We start from the raw sequence: 14942 nt of genomic DNA, 5'->3' as shown, positions 1-14942 counted from the left end.
ATTTATTTTTTAAAAGATTTTATTTATTTATACATGACAGACACACAGAGAGAGGCAGAGACACAGGCAGAGGAAGAAGCAGGCTCCACGCAGGGACCCCGACATGGGACTTGATCCAGGGTCTCCAGGATCACACCCCAGGGCTAAAGGCGGCACTAAACTGCTGGGCCACCAGGGCTGCCCAGGGTTTCCGGGTTCTGTGTTTGGGCAGTGAGTGGTTCCTGTAATCACTCTGTCCAAACCTCAATGACCCCTTGCCATAGGCCCTGGCATCTGGACGGAAGATGAACGTGCCTGTCCTGCATCCAAGTCAGCTAGACTTGGGATCAAGTATTGGCGTCTGCCTCTCCCTGGCTGTGTGACCTTTCAAACTCACTTCCCACCTCTGAATCTTTGTTTCTTCATCTGCAAAATGGGGACAGTAGTAATCCCCTCCTCAGAAAGGTGTTGTGGGAATTATAAGATATGTGTGTGGGTGAGGGCCCACACATGTACAGCACAATGAAAATGCTGAACATCCCAGCCATTGTTATTCATGATATGCAGGAAGGAGGAGAGGTGGCATTTGCGTAAGAAGAAGGATTTATTATTATAAAGCAAGTGTCCTTTCGACAGTGTGGGGAAGGCACAACCCCATTCCTAAATGTTTAATAGTAGGAAACTCTTGAAACCTTCATTTCCTGGGGTCCAAATGTAACACACCCAGATCATATAAAAAATTGTGTTCGTGGCATTTTAACTTTCTGTAACTTCCTCGGGACCCCCTATCATCCTGGTTGTCAGGAAGGAAAGCTTACTTATATTTGCCAATTAAAGCAATCCCAGGATCTTCAGAGTTCTGTTAGTCTCTTCAGCAGCAGTGTCTGGGCTCAAATTGTGGCTTTATCCATCATGACTATCATTTGAGCACTTTGTGCCTCAGTTTCCTGATCTGTAAGACAGGAATAAAAATATGGTTGCATGTATGAGGTGGAGTGAGCATTGTATATGCTGCCATCATTCTCTGAGTTAGTTTAACTCTGTTATTTTTTTTTCTGAAAAAAAAAAAGAAAAGAAAAAACCCCTCAAGCTTCCAATGCTTCCCTTCCTCCTTCTTACTTCAGGTGGTCTTGGGTGTAGAAAAGGCTAAAGTTTCTTTCCGGGCAGAGTGGTGGGCCTTGGGTCTGAGTTCTGTCTCAGGGCCTGGTGTCTGCTATGGGGAGGTCAGTCTGGCCTGGCCCCTGAGCACTTTGTACAGGGTCTCCTGAGGTGTGGCTGGTCCTGTCTTCTAAATCCCATTGCTCTTTCTGCTTGTTCTGCTTTTTAGGACACCTAGATATTGGAGCCTCTTTGAACTAACCATAGCCCTAGAAGATTCCATCAGCCCCTTAGCCCCTCCGTGTCATTCTCCCAGGGGAGCTTTTAAATCGCCTGCACATCTGCCTGGTTTCCTTTTCCACTATTTCTTTTCTTCTCGAGAGTTACTTAAAATTAATTTTATTTATTTTAATAGGTAAAGTAGTGTATTGGTTAGCTATCGCTGTGTAACAGACCACCCCCAAAATGCAATGGTCTAAAACAATAACCATTTATTTAACTGGTGACTCTATGAGTTGACAATTTTGCCTGGGCTCAGCTCCAAGGTTCTCATTGCAGCTGGTTTTGGCTAGGATCGCTGCTGCATTTGAAATTAGCAGCAGGCTGGCGAGGTGACTGCTGCTGCGGTTGGCTGACTATCGCCTGGACCCCCTCAGCTCTCTTCCACGTGGTCTCTCATTCTCCAGGAGGCTAGTCTGGCTTGTTCACATGAGAGGGGCAGTGTATGGAGAGAGCAGAAGTTGCAAGATCACAGAAGTGTCACTCCTGCCACATTCTTTTGGCTGAAGCAAATCACAGACCAGATCAGATAGAAGGGATGGAAGGCAGATCGCACCTCTTGATAGAAGGAGCTGCAAAATCATATTGCCAAGGGTGTGGATGTAGGGAAGGGGTAGAGAATTGTGGACAGGGCACCAGGGTTGCTCAGTGGTTGAGTGCCTTTGGCTCAGAGTATGATCCCGGGGTCCTGGGATCGAGTCCTTCATTGGGCTCCCCGCAGGGAGCCTGCTTTACCCTCTGCCTATGTCTCTGCCTCTCTCTCTCTGTGTCTCTCATGAATAAATGAATAAAAATCTTAAAAAAAAAAAGAATGGTGAACATTCTGGTAATTTACCTACCACGGGCATCTACAGGGTGGAGAATTCACAGGATTCAAAATCTCCTTTATAGGGCTCCCAGATATCACCTTCCTTGGGGTTCGGCTATGGTTACCACTTTTGGAACTTTCAAGTCCTGCACTCTTTTTGATCTATTTCTCAGAAGCCAGGTTGGACATGGCCCCTGTGGCCCCCTGGATACCCTAGAAAGCCAGGCCATGGTCCTTTCTGCTCTAGGAATCTCTAAACATAGCTGGGGTTTCTATTACTCCATCCCCTGCCCTGAGTTCTGACCCCAGGGCATGGGGGTGCCGGGGCCCCTGGTGTCTCAACGCCTGTTCTTCTCCCTCTTTTTCTCACCACCCTTCACTAAAGTCCTAAGGGGGGGCATTCCCCTTCTTTTCCTCTGCAGGGACTTTCCTAACCTCAGCCCTCTCCTGAACACATGATCTTTGTTCTAGCTAGTTGCCTTCCTGGCCCCCTTCCCCAGGCAACAAATCTCAGGCTCTAGCTTTGGTAAGGGACAGAGCTACACAGCAAGGAACCTGACTCCTGGGAGAGGGAGAAATGCACAAGAAAGTGCTTCAAAAATATTAGTCCTGGGGGATCCCTGGGTGGCTCAGCGGTTTAGCGCCTGCCTTTCGCCCAGGGTGCGATCCTGGAGTCCCAGGATCAAATCCCGCATCGGGCTCCGGGCATGGAGCCTGCTTCTCCCTCTGCCTGTGTCTCTGACTCTCTCTCTATGTCTATAATAAATAAATAAATAAATCTTAAAAAAAATTAGTCCTGTCCCCACTTATCTGTAACATGGACCCACACACAGCAGGGGGAGGGGCAATGGCTCCCCATAAGGGTTCAGCAAGGGTCAGGGTGCTGGGCAGTCACAGGCAGTGATTGTAACTAGCTGGAGGAGTTAGCCCAATGTATTTTCAACAGGTGCTTGAATGAAACACATCTATACTTTTTTAAAAAAAGGTTTTATTTATTCATGAGAGACACAGAGAGAGCATGAGGCAGAGATATAGGCAGAGGAAGAAGCAGGCTCTATGCAGGGAGCCCAGTGTGGGACTTGATCCCGGGACTCCAGGATCAGGCCCTGAGCCAAAGGCAGATGCTTAACTACTGAACCACCCAGGCGTCCCAAAATACATCTATACTTATCCTGGCTTTTGTTTTTCTCCCCACCCACCAAAGAAAAATGAAACTTTGTTAAAACTACAGCTTCTTCAATGTTTACTGCAAAACGAAAAATGTAGTAAGCAAGTCTAGGGAAAACATTCAATCTCCTAGGCAATCGAAGAAATGCCAGTTTAAAAACAAACACCAATTTAAAAAGCAGCAATATTGGTGTTCTTGTGATCAGGCTTTATCTCCATTCCTTTCTCTGTTCTCCTCTTTCTCAGAATCCCATTTTTCCAGAGCTCTTTGCCAGCATTGCTCTGGATTAGGTTCTGCCCAGGGGAGGTGTTTGCATTAGATTTAGAAACTGAGTGAGGAGAGGCATGGTTTCCCCTCTAGAAATGGAGAGAGGCAGATGCGGAGCATCAGCAGATGGTGAACATGAAGGTTGCAGGGGTCCCCAGGCTCCCCTCCATAAACCACCTGTAAACCACAGGCAGCTGTCATCACTGGTGGCGCTTCCCGGGCATCTTGCAGATTCCTGATTCTCCAGGTGCTAGCAGTGAGCTTGGGAGCTAAGGCAGTGAGGATTTCCAATGGTCTGTAAGCGCCAAATCCCACATTTCTCCAGGAAACAAACAAGGATGCATGTTTTTTTATGGCCTAACCTTGAAAGTCAACCAGTATGATTTTTGCCATTCTCATCATTTGGGATGATTTGATATCTCATTAATACTGAAGCCTCTGAGGTCCTTGAATCTGACTTTCTACTATTTGCAACTTGTCCTGTCCTTGGCTTGGTTTGCCTTTCTTGTTCCTTGTCCTATTTTATGTCAAATCCCATGACATGCTCATTGGTGTTGTTTGAAGGTTTATGAGGTATCACACACATAGTACTATATGCATGTGCACAAGTATTGTGCACGGCTCACTGAATTTTTAGACTTTATATATCTGGATACACCTGTGTAATAACCACCATGAGACATAGAAGGATCTTTCTTGTTCCTTCCCATTCAATCTCTGTGTAAAAGCCCTGACAGTTGTGTGAGAGCAGCAAACTGTGACCTGCCTCTTCTTACAAGGGCACAGATCCCTTTCCTGAGGACTACACCCTCATGACCTAGTTACCTCTCAAAGGCTCCACCTCCTAACACCATCACACTGGGAGTTAGACTTCAACTTAAGAATTTGAGGAGGACACAAATATTCTGTCCATGGCAAATGGCAGTTCAATGGGAGTGTGAGCTACCCAAGCAGACAGCAGGTGCGTGTTTCCAGGATGTTGGGGAAGATCATTGGACAGATGTGGCCATCCATTGACCTGTGAGCTGGACCTGGGCACTGGGAAGCTCCATACCTCCCCCTGTCCTTGGAGTATGGGCTCCACTTGCCTTTCCTGCTTCCAGAAGCTGCTCCAAGGACATAGCCTTGAGATAGTAATGTGATGGTAACATTTGTAAGGCATATGTGACTGAACCAGTTAAAGCCACTATAGAAACTTTGAAGATTGGACAGTGGGATGAGGGGATCCATTCATCTCCTGCCACCCGAGACAAGTCTTGTATGTAATTTCCTTTTGCTTAGCTCTGGGCATGAAGCCTGCTTAAGATTTTCTCTCTCTCTCCCTCTGCGCCACACCCCCTTTTGTGCTCTAAACAAACAAACAAACAACAAACAAACAAACCTGCTGTCTACCAGTCTGGAGTGGCCTCCCTGTTTCTTTGGTCTTTCCCTGCCCTCTGTGCTTTTGGAGGCCAGTTTCAGATTACCCTGGGGAAGTTCCCCGAAAGGGTTGTGAACAGTTGCTGCTTTTTTTTTTTTCTTTTTTGTAACGCAACTGCCTGACTGGTTTTCCATTTTTCATTCTCAGCCATGGTGTACAGGGTTCCAATTTCTTCACATCCTCACCTACACTTCTGTCCCTTTAAATAGTGGCCATCCTCATAGATGGGAGAGGGTAGCTAGCTCATGGCGGTTTTGATTCACATTTCTGCTTGGAGATGTTGATCATCTGTTTTCATATGCTTGTTGGCTATTTGTATGTCTTCTTCAGAGAAATGTTTTTTCAAATCCTTATCCTTGCCCATTTTTCATCAGGTTATTCTTGTTGATTTGTGTAAGTTTTTTTTTTTAAGATTTTATTTATTTATTTATTTATTTATTTATTTATTTATTTATTTATGAGAGAGAGAGAGAGAGAGGGAGAGAGAGAGAGGCAGAGACACAGGCAGAGGGAGAAGCAGGCTCCATGCAGGAAGCCTGACATGGGACTCGATCCAGGTCTCCAGGATCACACCCTGGACTGAAGGCGATACTAAACTGCTGAGCCACCCGGGCTGCCCTGATTTGTGTAAGCTTCTTATGTGTTCTAGATATTAACCCCTTATAGATACATGATTTGCAAATTTTTTCTTCCATTCCGTAGGCTCTTTTTTTTATAAGATTTTTATTTATTCATGACACACACACACACACACACACACACACACACACACACACAGGCAGAGACACAGGCAGAGGGAGAAGCAGGCTCCATGCAGGGAGCCCAACATGGGACTCCATCCCGGGTCTCCAGGATCAGGCCCTGGGCTAAAGGTGGCGCTAAACTGCTGAGCCACCTGGGCTGCCCCTCCAACTGTTTTTCATGGAACACATTATTTTCTCTCTTCCCACATTTTAATAATGGAAGAGTGTTGGAAATTTGTAGGAACAAGGCACATAGAGATTTGGTGTTTTGTGTGGTTGAGAAAATTGATGTTTTATGTGTTTGGATGCATTAGATATTTTCCCGTAAAGTCAAATTGATGTTTATTTAAAAAAAAGAAAAGAAACTAAATAACTTTATACAATATCCCCACATTGTTGTAGCCTTTTCATCTTTTTATATACGTATTGAGCTATAACTGACCCAGCATAAAGTTCACCTGTTTAGAGTGCACAGTTCAATGGTATATATTCAGAGTTGAGATGCATTGGACTTTATTTTATTTTGTGATTTTTAAAATAAATTTATTTTTTATTGGTGTTCAACTTGCCAACATATAGAATAACACCCAGTGCTCATCCTGTCAATTGCCCACCTCAGTGCCCGTCACTCAGTCACCCCCACCCCCTGCCCACCTCCCCTTCCACCACCCCTAGTTCGTTTCCCAGAGTTAGGAGTCTTTCATGTTCTGTATGTATAAACTTCTGACAATGTAGTCATAAAATGTGCCTGTTGGTGTCACTGCAGAGCTCTGCAGCCCAGTTCTTTACTGATGCCTTTCTCTCAATGTTCTGTACTTTATCGTGGCCAAGTTGGGCACAGGTAAATGTAATGCATCGGTCTCAAGGGAGATTGTCATTGCAGAAATAGAGCATAAATTCATCTTTGAGTTTCCAAAGCTGAGCTCCAGATGAAAGATGTGAAAGTTTGGTAAAACACAGTCTCCTGTAGAGGCAGTCTGTCCCTATTTCCTCCCATCCCCTTATACACATTTCTGAGACTTTGCAACATTGCCCCATCTGTCGGGGAGAGGATGGGAGATGGAGGTAACAAACACTGGTGGGGTTCTGGGAAGGGTCCTGTGACCTGCTCCTCCTGAAAACCACAGCTCCAATTTGGATGGATTGGAGAGTCAGGACTCAGGCCTTCCTTCTTGGTGACATGACTTGTGGAGTTCCTGCCCCGGTCTGGCCCGGCAGTGGAAGAACAGATCTGGATATGTGCTTTGCCTGAGTGGAGAGGACTTGAAACCACCCTGCAGAGTTTCCTGGGGTCCCAGAGTAGCCAGATTTTCTAATGTGCTGAGGAGGATTGTGGGCAAAGCTGAAAGCCAGCAGATGTAGGGAAGCCCTGAGATCAGGAAAAAGTTAATTCTAGGGTCCCTTGTATGTCTGTAGTTAAAGTTAGCACAGGGTGATGGACGTGCTAGCACATGCTGGCATAGACTGAAGTCACAGAGGCAACTTAGATACTACTGGGGATGGAGAGATTGAGGGAAGCCTGATTTGATGGAGGATAACCTGAATATCAAGATTAAGTCCCTGGAAAGGGTGCTTAAAATAAATATTATGTTAAATCATGGAAAAGTTAAAAAATGTAATACTTTAATAAAAAAGATTTTATTTATTTATTTGAGAGAGAGAGAGATAGAACATGAGTGAGAGAGGGACAAGCAGATTCCTTGCTGAGTGTGGAGCCTGATGCGGGGCTCAGTACCGGAACCCTGAGATCATGACCTGTGCCAAAGTCAGATGGTTAACCGACTGAGCCACCCAGGTGCACCCCCCCAATGTAATACTTTTTGCACACTTGGAATGGTGGCTTGAGAGTTGCATCAAAATTTAGTTGCATTAGGTTAATCATGTTACCTAATTTCTCCAAGACACACACAACTTCCCTGTTTGTCAGCAGGGGGTTGGGAGGAAAGGTTGGACTAGGTGTATCAGGAGCTTTTCCAGCTCAGCTTGATCAGGATGTGTGTCAGCATCTCTCAGCTGTTTCACTGCCCACTTGTGAATATTTTTCTTATATGTTATTTCTTAGCGTTCCTCTCCCCAGTGTCCAGTGAGATTATCGAGAGTCACCAGGCTAGCCCAGGGTGATAAGAGAAGGGGGACATTCTCAGCCCCAGCAGAGATCATATGAAAATGCAAAAGAAAAAATATATACAATCCTGCCATCATGATAGATGAAATATTTTGTCCTTCTGCTCCCCTTTCCAAGTCATGCCTATGGGTACTCCTTTTGTACCAGAGCCTAGAGTCTATGTTGTGTCCAAGGACTTTTAGGAGGCAAGAAGGATGGAGAAGAAAAAGCTGCCCTAGCAACCAGCTTTACAGACCCCATGACTCTAAAAATATCTCTCCAGCTCTGACCCTTCTATTGAACCTAAGACCTATATGTTCATCTGCCTACTCAACATTGGCACTTGGATGATGAACAAACATTGTATTTAACATGTTCATTTAAGATGTTCAAAACTTGCTTTCCTAGGAGTCATAGTGATTTCTAAAAATGTATATCTGATCTTATAATTTATTCTGTGGATTAAAACTCTCTAATGTCTTTCCTTTCTTTTTTGAGTGAAATTCAAACCCCCATCATGGCCAACAGCCCTGTGTGATTGTCTCCTGCCCATCTCCTCAGCATTGCTCCATGTCCCACTACTCTCCAATGCCAGCCCCACTGGCCTGCTCCTCCTTCAGGGGAGGTTCCAAATTCCTTCATAGCTTAGGTCTTGGTGCAATGGGTTCTGATAACAGGAGTTTATTTCCCCAGGCTCTGGCAACTTTCAGATAGCAGCTCAAATATTCCCTTTTCAGAAAGGCTTTCTTTTTTTCTTTTTTTTTTTTTTTTTTAAATTTTTATTTTTTTATTTATGATAGTCACAGAGAAAGAGAGAGGCAGAGACACAGGCAGAGGGAGAAGCAGGCTCCATGCACCGGGAGCCCGACGTGGGATTCGATCCCGGGTCTCCAGGATCGCGCCCTGGGCCAAAGGCAGGCGCCAAACCGCTGCGCCACCCAGGGATCCCCCAGAAAGGCTTTCAATACTGTTCTTTCTGTCTTTCTTTTAAGATTTTACCTATTTATTTGCGAGAGAGAGAGCAAGTAAGAGAAAGAGCATGAGTGGGATAAGGGGCAGAGGGAGAAGCAGACTCCCCACTGAGCAGGGAGCCCAATCCCAGGGGCTCAATCCCAGGACCCCCAGGATCATGACCTGAGCTGAGGGCAGAAGCTTAACTGACTGAACCACCCAGGCGCACCTCTACTATTCTTTCTAGATAGCTACCACTTAATTCCTGATTCCGTGGAGCTGTCATTGCAATCTGCAGTATTTGTGCACCCCTTTATTTTCTTCAGGACACGTATCACATTCTTCTTCCTTCCTTACTAACTTCTCCCTTCCTCCCTTCCTCCCTGACATCTTCCCCCCATTGTCCTTCCCTCTTTTCCTTCTTTGTAACTGTCCTCATTTGACTGTAAACTCCACAAAGGTAGGGACCATCCCTACCAGTGTTCACCAGTGTTTCCTCTGTGTTGAAACAGTGCCTGCTACAGAGTATAAACTCAGTAATGTTTGTGAGATAAGTGAAGGCATTATCTTCTTTGCAATGAGGCATTATTTGTGTGGAAGCTCTGGCTTGCTCAGGACATGAGCTTTCTCTGAAAGGAAGAGGCATCTTTATTTATGTTCAAGCTGGGACTCTTCTGACAGCTTCCTTTTCCCTCTAGTGTCAAGGTATGAGACACTGGGATAGTCACTGTCACCTTCTCGAGGTAGGACTTCGATTGAGGAACTATCTGAAATTGTTTTTTTTAATGTATTTTTAAAATTGAACTATAATGGATACCTGAAATTTTCTTTTCTTTTTTTTTTTTTTAAGATTTTATTTATTTATTCATGAGAGAGAGAGAGAGACAGAGACACAGGCAGAAGGAGAAGCAGGCTCCATGCAGGGAACCCGACTTGGGCCTGGATCCCGGGTCTCCAGGATCACACCCCGGGCCGAAGGCGGAGCTAAACCATTGAGCCACCAGGGCTGCCCGGATATCCGAAATTTTTGAGCAAATGTTTGGCAAAGACCATTCTGAGGTCTGTGTAGTATATGGATTGGAGACTCTAGAGTGAGAATCTTGAGGAGGCTATTTGTGTGACCTAGGTACATGCTGATTGGGGTCTGAGCAATGTGAAGATGGACAGGACGGAGAAGTCATGGGACTTGGTACCCAGGGTGTCTAGGACACAAAATATGACGTGGCAAGTCTTTGCTGTCCTTGATGAACCCAGAGAGTGTCTCTAAATTTTGCTTGCTCCCTAGGCACTTTACTGTTTCATCCTTCTCCTGGCCCTGCTTCTGGGGGTGGGGGTGGGGGGCGGGGAGCTATGGGGCAAGGAGGCCAGGGCAACCCAGAGCTCCCAGCATGAGAGGCTGGGGATGGGGATATTGAAGTGGAAGCTGCTCTACTGTGAGTAGAAATTGTTGAAGAGGAGATTCATGTCTGAGGGGTAATGTAGTTTGGGGTTCAGCCCCTCCAACTCTGTGACTACAAAGATTCAAGGCCACAGTGAAACAAACGCAGTAGGATGCCTATTTCCCCTAGGTATATTGATCTTTCTATAGAGAGCCTTTTTCCAGAAGTTGGCCTACACTTCCTCCCCCAGATCTTTACCAGGGCCATTTCTTTTCTTTTTTTTTTTTTTTTAAATTGGAGTTCAATTTGCCAACATATAGCATAACACCCAGTGCTCATCCCGCCAAGTGCCCCCCTCAGTGCCCATCACCCAGTCACCCCAACCCCCCTTCCACTACTCCTTGTTCATTTCCCAGAGGTAGGTGTCTCTCATGTTTTGTCACCTTCACTGATATTTTCACTCATTTTCTCTCCTTTCCCTTTATTCCCTTTCACTAATTTTTATATTCTCCAAATGAATGAGACCATATAATGTTTGTCCTTTTCCTTTTTTTTTTTTTTTTTAAAGATTTTATTTATTTATTCATGATAGTCACACAGAGAGAGATTGAGAGGCAGAGACATAGGCAGAGGGAGAAGCAGGCTCCATGCAGGGAGCCCGATGTGGGATTCGATCCCGGGTCTCCAGGATCGCGCCCTGGGCCAAAGGCAGGCGCCAAACCGCTGCGCCACCCAGGGATCCCTGTTTGTCCTTTTCCGATTGACTTATTTCACTCAGCATAATACCCTCCAGGTCCCTCCATGTCGAAGCAAATAGTGGGTATTTGTCGTTTCTAATGGCTGAGTAATATTCCATTGTATACATAGACCACATCTTTATCCATTCATCTTTTGATGGACACCGAGGCTCCCAGGGCTGTTTTGGGACTAAGGACTAACCCTAGATCCACTCCACGACTGGAAAAGTGCAGGTGTCCTTCCTTTCTGTTCCCTATAGAGGTACAGAGTGGGATTTAGTGTAGAACACAGGACTGAAAGATTGGGAAGCAGTAGAATGATGATGAGTTAAAGTCTCCCCATCTGCCCATAGACAGTAGGCAGTATAGCTCCCTGGAAACCACCGAGTAAAGCTGGGTTTGAGTCTGAATTTTTTTGGTTCCATAATGTGTTATCTGAGTCATACTGAGTAGGTTTCTTCAGATCCCTCACCTGCAAATTGGGGAATGGTGCACATCTTGTGGGACTAGTATAAATAGGACTGTATGTGAAGTGCTGGACCTGGGGTGACTATGCTCTCCTCCTAATGTGGATTCATAAATGTCATAATAGGAAGGGAACTTGGGGGCTCTTTAGGTATTGTCTTTCCATTTATTTTTCCTTTGGATCTTAAGTACATAGAATTATACCTATCATAATTCTAGCTTCATGACACACTCATCATTGATCCATGCATGACCCTCTTTTATTAATCTACTTACCCATCTATCCATCCATATACTCTCTCCCTCCATCCCTTCCTTCCAATAATCAGTCCATCTACCTATCTACTGACATATCTATTTATCAACTTACACTGTTATTCTATTTTTAAATTTATAATGATATACACATTCATGAAGCTATCACTCAGAATGGAAGCTAGAATCCTGATATTAACTTCCAACTACCTATACATAACCACCTTTTTCATCTTTTTCCCTTCCCCTACCTCAGGCTACCATTTAAAATCTTGAGTTCAGGGATGCCTGGGTGGGTCAGTGGTTTAGTGTCTGCCTTCGGCCCAGGGCGTGATCCTGGAGTCCTGGGATCGAGTCCCACATTGGGCTCCCTGCATGGAGCCTGCTTCTCCCTCTGCCAGTGTCTCTACCATTCTCTCCCTCTCTCTCTATCTCTTTCTCTGTCTTTCATGAGTAAATAAATAAAATATTTAAAAAATCTTGAGTTCATCTATTTTGAAAAAATATGGGTTTATAATATTTATATGTATCCCTAAAAACCATTTGTTAGCTGTTTTTAGCTTTAGAAACATAATATCATGCTGTATGAAATCTTTTAGGTCTTATTCACTCCTAGTATTGTTTTTGCTAAGATTTATCCACATTACTGTATGCAGCTATAGTTCATCCACTTTTATTGCTCTATAACATTCCGTTCTGTGATTATACTAAATTATTTGCCCATCATCCTGTGGCTGTACATTTGGATTGTTTTGTCAGGTTTTTCTAATTTGAAACCATGCTAACACACACACACACACACACACACACACACACACATATATATATATACTTGAATATACCTCCTGGAGCACATGTGAAAGAGTTTCTTTGGGATATATATAACTCAAAGGCAGAAATAGCAGGTTATGGAGTATGTGAATGTTCAAGTTCAAATTTTCCAAGCTGTTTTCCAAAAGCAGCTGTGCCACTTGACATACCCATCAGCAACATGAGAAAGAGTCAATGGCTTCTTTATTTTTTCTATGTAGGGAGCAAGTGGTGTCTCAGGGTGGTTTTGCTTTGGTTTTTCCCAATTACTAATGAGATTGGACATCTCTTTATATGTTTATTGGCCATAGATGTTTCTTATAACATTTTAATGATGGAGCTGTAAAGGTCTCATGCACAACAGGCTTTCCTTGAGGAGTCTGGGAGGGGCCTTCAGAATTGCAGGTTTGTGTGCCTCCCTGGGTAGGAGCTTAATTTGCCTCTTCTGGATTTCTTGCTCAGGGTAATGGACTTCATGCCCAGAATCCCCAGAGAAACTGCTGTCCATAGGATGTGAAAGGCTACCTCTCAGCCTTTCCCAGTCCAGGCTCTCATCCTTTCTGTGGGCTGCAGGAGACAGGGAGGGACAGCCAGAGCTAGACAGGTCTCAGGAGGCTGGTGGGACAGGAGAAGCTTTGGTAGTGGCTGCAGGCTTCATGGCAAGTGCTGTTCCTGGATCAGTTCTCCTAAATAAAACAGGAGGGACTGAGGCTCCTGTGTCACTGTGGAGGGCCTTGTGGTACCTGTGACCTGTAGGGGAAGCAGGGAGCTGGGGCAAAGCCCTTGTTCTCAGGCTTCTCATCATAGATCACCCCAAGAGTGTAGTTTCCATATTAAGTATCCTTCCTGGGGTGCTACCCCTGCCCAGAACAGGGAAGCCTGCATCTTTGTGCATCTTCAGCCTGGAACTGTGAGGGGCAGAGGGGAAGATTGAAAGGATTGGGGCACAGTTCTTAGAGACACTCTGGATTCCACATACCTTCAAGGTCGGTATGAAATGGCTTCTTCTCACAGTGCCCCCTGTTGGCCTGGAGTATCCCTGCCCCTGGAAACCCAACCTCTCTCTGAGGTCCCCCTTACCTGGAAGGGAATCTCCTCTTGAGGACACAGATGGTGCAAAGTGCAGTGAGGGAAAACAACTTCCAGCCAAGCAGGATGAGGGTCCCAGAGGGGGCGCTGAATGCTCTGGCTTCTGGAAAGATATGGGGACGAACTTGGCTTCCGGCTCTCACCTCTCAACCCTTAGGCAGGCCTAGCCTCACCTAAGACTCCGGTCTCAAGACTCAGCCGGAGAAGGAATCCCCTCACCTCTCTAAGCCTCATTTCATAATCTTTAAAATGGGGATGATAAAACGTACCTCAGGATGTCTCGGTATCAAATGAGAGCACCCTAATAGGTGCTCGGTAATTGTTGAATCCCAATGGCTTTGGACAGGGTGGGTGAAAATGGGGGAAGATAGTTCAGATGAATTTAGCTATTCACTGGAAGAGCTGGTGCCAGAAGTGTGCAGTCAGGATCCAGCTGGGTGATGAAAGCAGGCAGCAGCCTCTGGGACCAAACAGCACCCTCAGCAGAGGTTGCTCTAATTGCTGTCCCATTTATTAAAGAAGATTGTTATTTATTTATTCATGAGAGACATACAAAGAGAGTCAGAGACACAGGCAGAGGGAGAAGCAGGCTCCATGCAGGAAGCCTGACATGGGACTTGATCCTGGGTCTCCAGGATCACACCCTGGGCTGGAGGCAGCGCTAAACCACTGAGCCACCCGGGCTGCCCTGTCCCATTTTATAGATGAAGGAACTGAGTTACAGGAAGGTGAAGTGACTTCCTTAAAGTCACGCATGACAGACATGGCAGAGCCATCATATGAACCTGGCCTGTTGGTGTCCAGGTCTGGACCTTTCACTGCTTGGTTATTCCCCCCCTACTCACCCCAACATGCTGGCTCACCTCTGAACTCACTCAGTTGCATGCTGGCCTGGACTGGTGGCTGGGCCTCTTGCCACACTTGGCAGGTGAGCTGTGCTTTGTCCTCAGAGGTGTAGACCAGGATATGACTGTCTTGGTTGAATGTGCCATCTGGGTTCTTGGTGAGCACGGAAGCCTCACAGGCCTTAAGGCCTTTGTTCATCTCTAGCCAGGTGCTTTGTATGACTTCAGGGTAGAACCTTTGGATGTGGCAAGTGAGTATGGCCAGCTGAAGGCTTGGAACCTGGTGTGCTGATATAGTCACTGTGGGTATAACTGAAACAACAGCCCTTCCTTTGTTCCTTCCTTCCCTCAAGCAAAAGATGTTCAAGGAGCATCCTTAGCTTTCCAACCCTGGTTCTTGGGATAGAGCAGCGAGCAAGACTATCCCTGCCTCACAGAGCTCCTGCTCTTCTATGAAGGACATAGAAGGAGAAAAGCAGGGACATGATCCTCATACGGGTTCTGAGAACTACACAGGATCACCTGACCTGGTCTGGAGATGGGGC

The 14942-nt window shown here is 45.6% G+C and overlaps 1 protein-coding gene across 8 annotated transcripts in view; it reads right to left on the bottom strand.

Moving 5' to 3' along the window:
* Positions 1-556: 556 nt before the first annotated feature.
* Positions 557-14942, bottom strand: part of LOC140618218 (signal-regulatory protein beta-1-like) — a 31692-nt gene continuing 17306 nt past the window's right edge. For 2 of the 8 annotated variants that reach the window (XM_072800351.1, XM_072800355.1), the window contains 3 exons: positions 14416-14685; positions 13544-13655; positions 12414-13149 (listed from right to left, as the gene is read on the bottom strand). In XM_072800351.1, coding sequence (XP_072656452.1) covers positions 13071-13149; positions 13544-13655; positions 14416-14685 — 461 coding nt within the window. In that variant the 3' untranslated portion in view covers positions 12414-13070. Of the gene's footprint in view, positions 932-12413; positions 13214-13543; positions 13656-14415; positions 14710-14942 lie in introns of those variants that run through there. The other 6 variants (XM_072800353.1, XM_072800349.1, XM_072800352.1 and 3 more) reach the window with 6 other exon arrangements.

The sequence above is a fragment of the Canis lupus genome, chromosome 26 (genome assembly GCF_048164855.1).
Source record: "Canis lupus baileyi chromosome 26, mCanLup2.hap1, whole genome shotgun sequence".
Classification (NCBI taxonomy): Eukaryota; Metazoa; Chordata; class Mammalia; order Carnivora; family Canidae; genus Canis; species Canis lupus.
The sequence above is the reverse complement of the archived record's forward strand: the minus strand, read 5'-3'. Positions and strand labels throughout refer to the sequence as shown.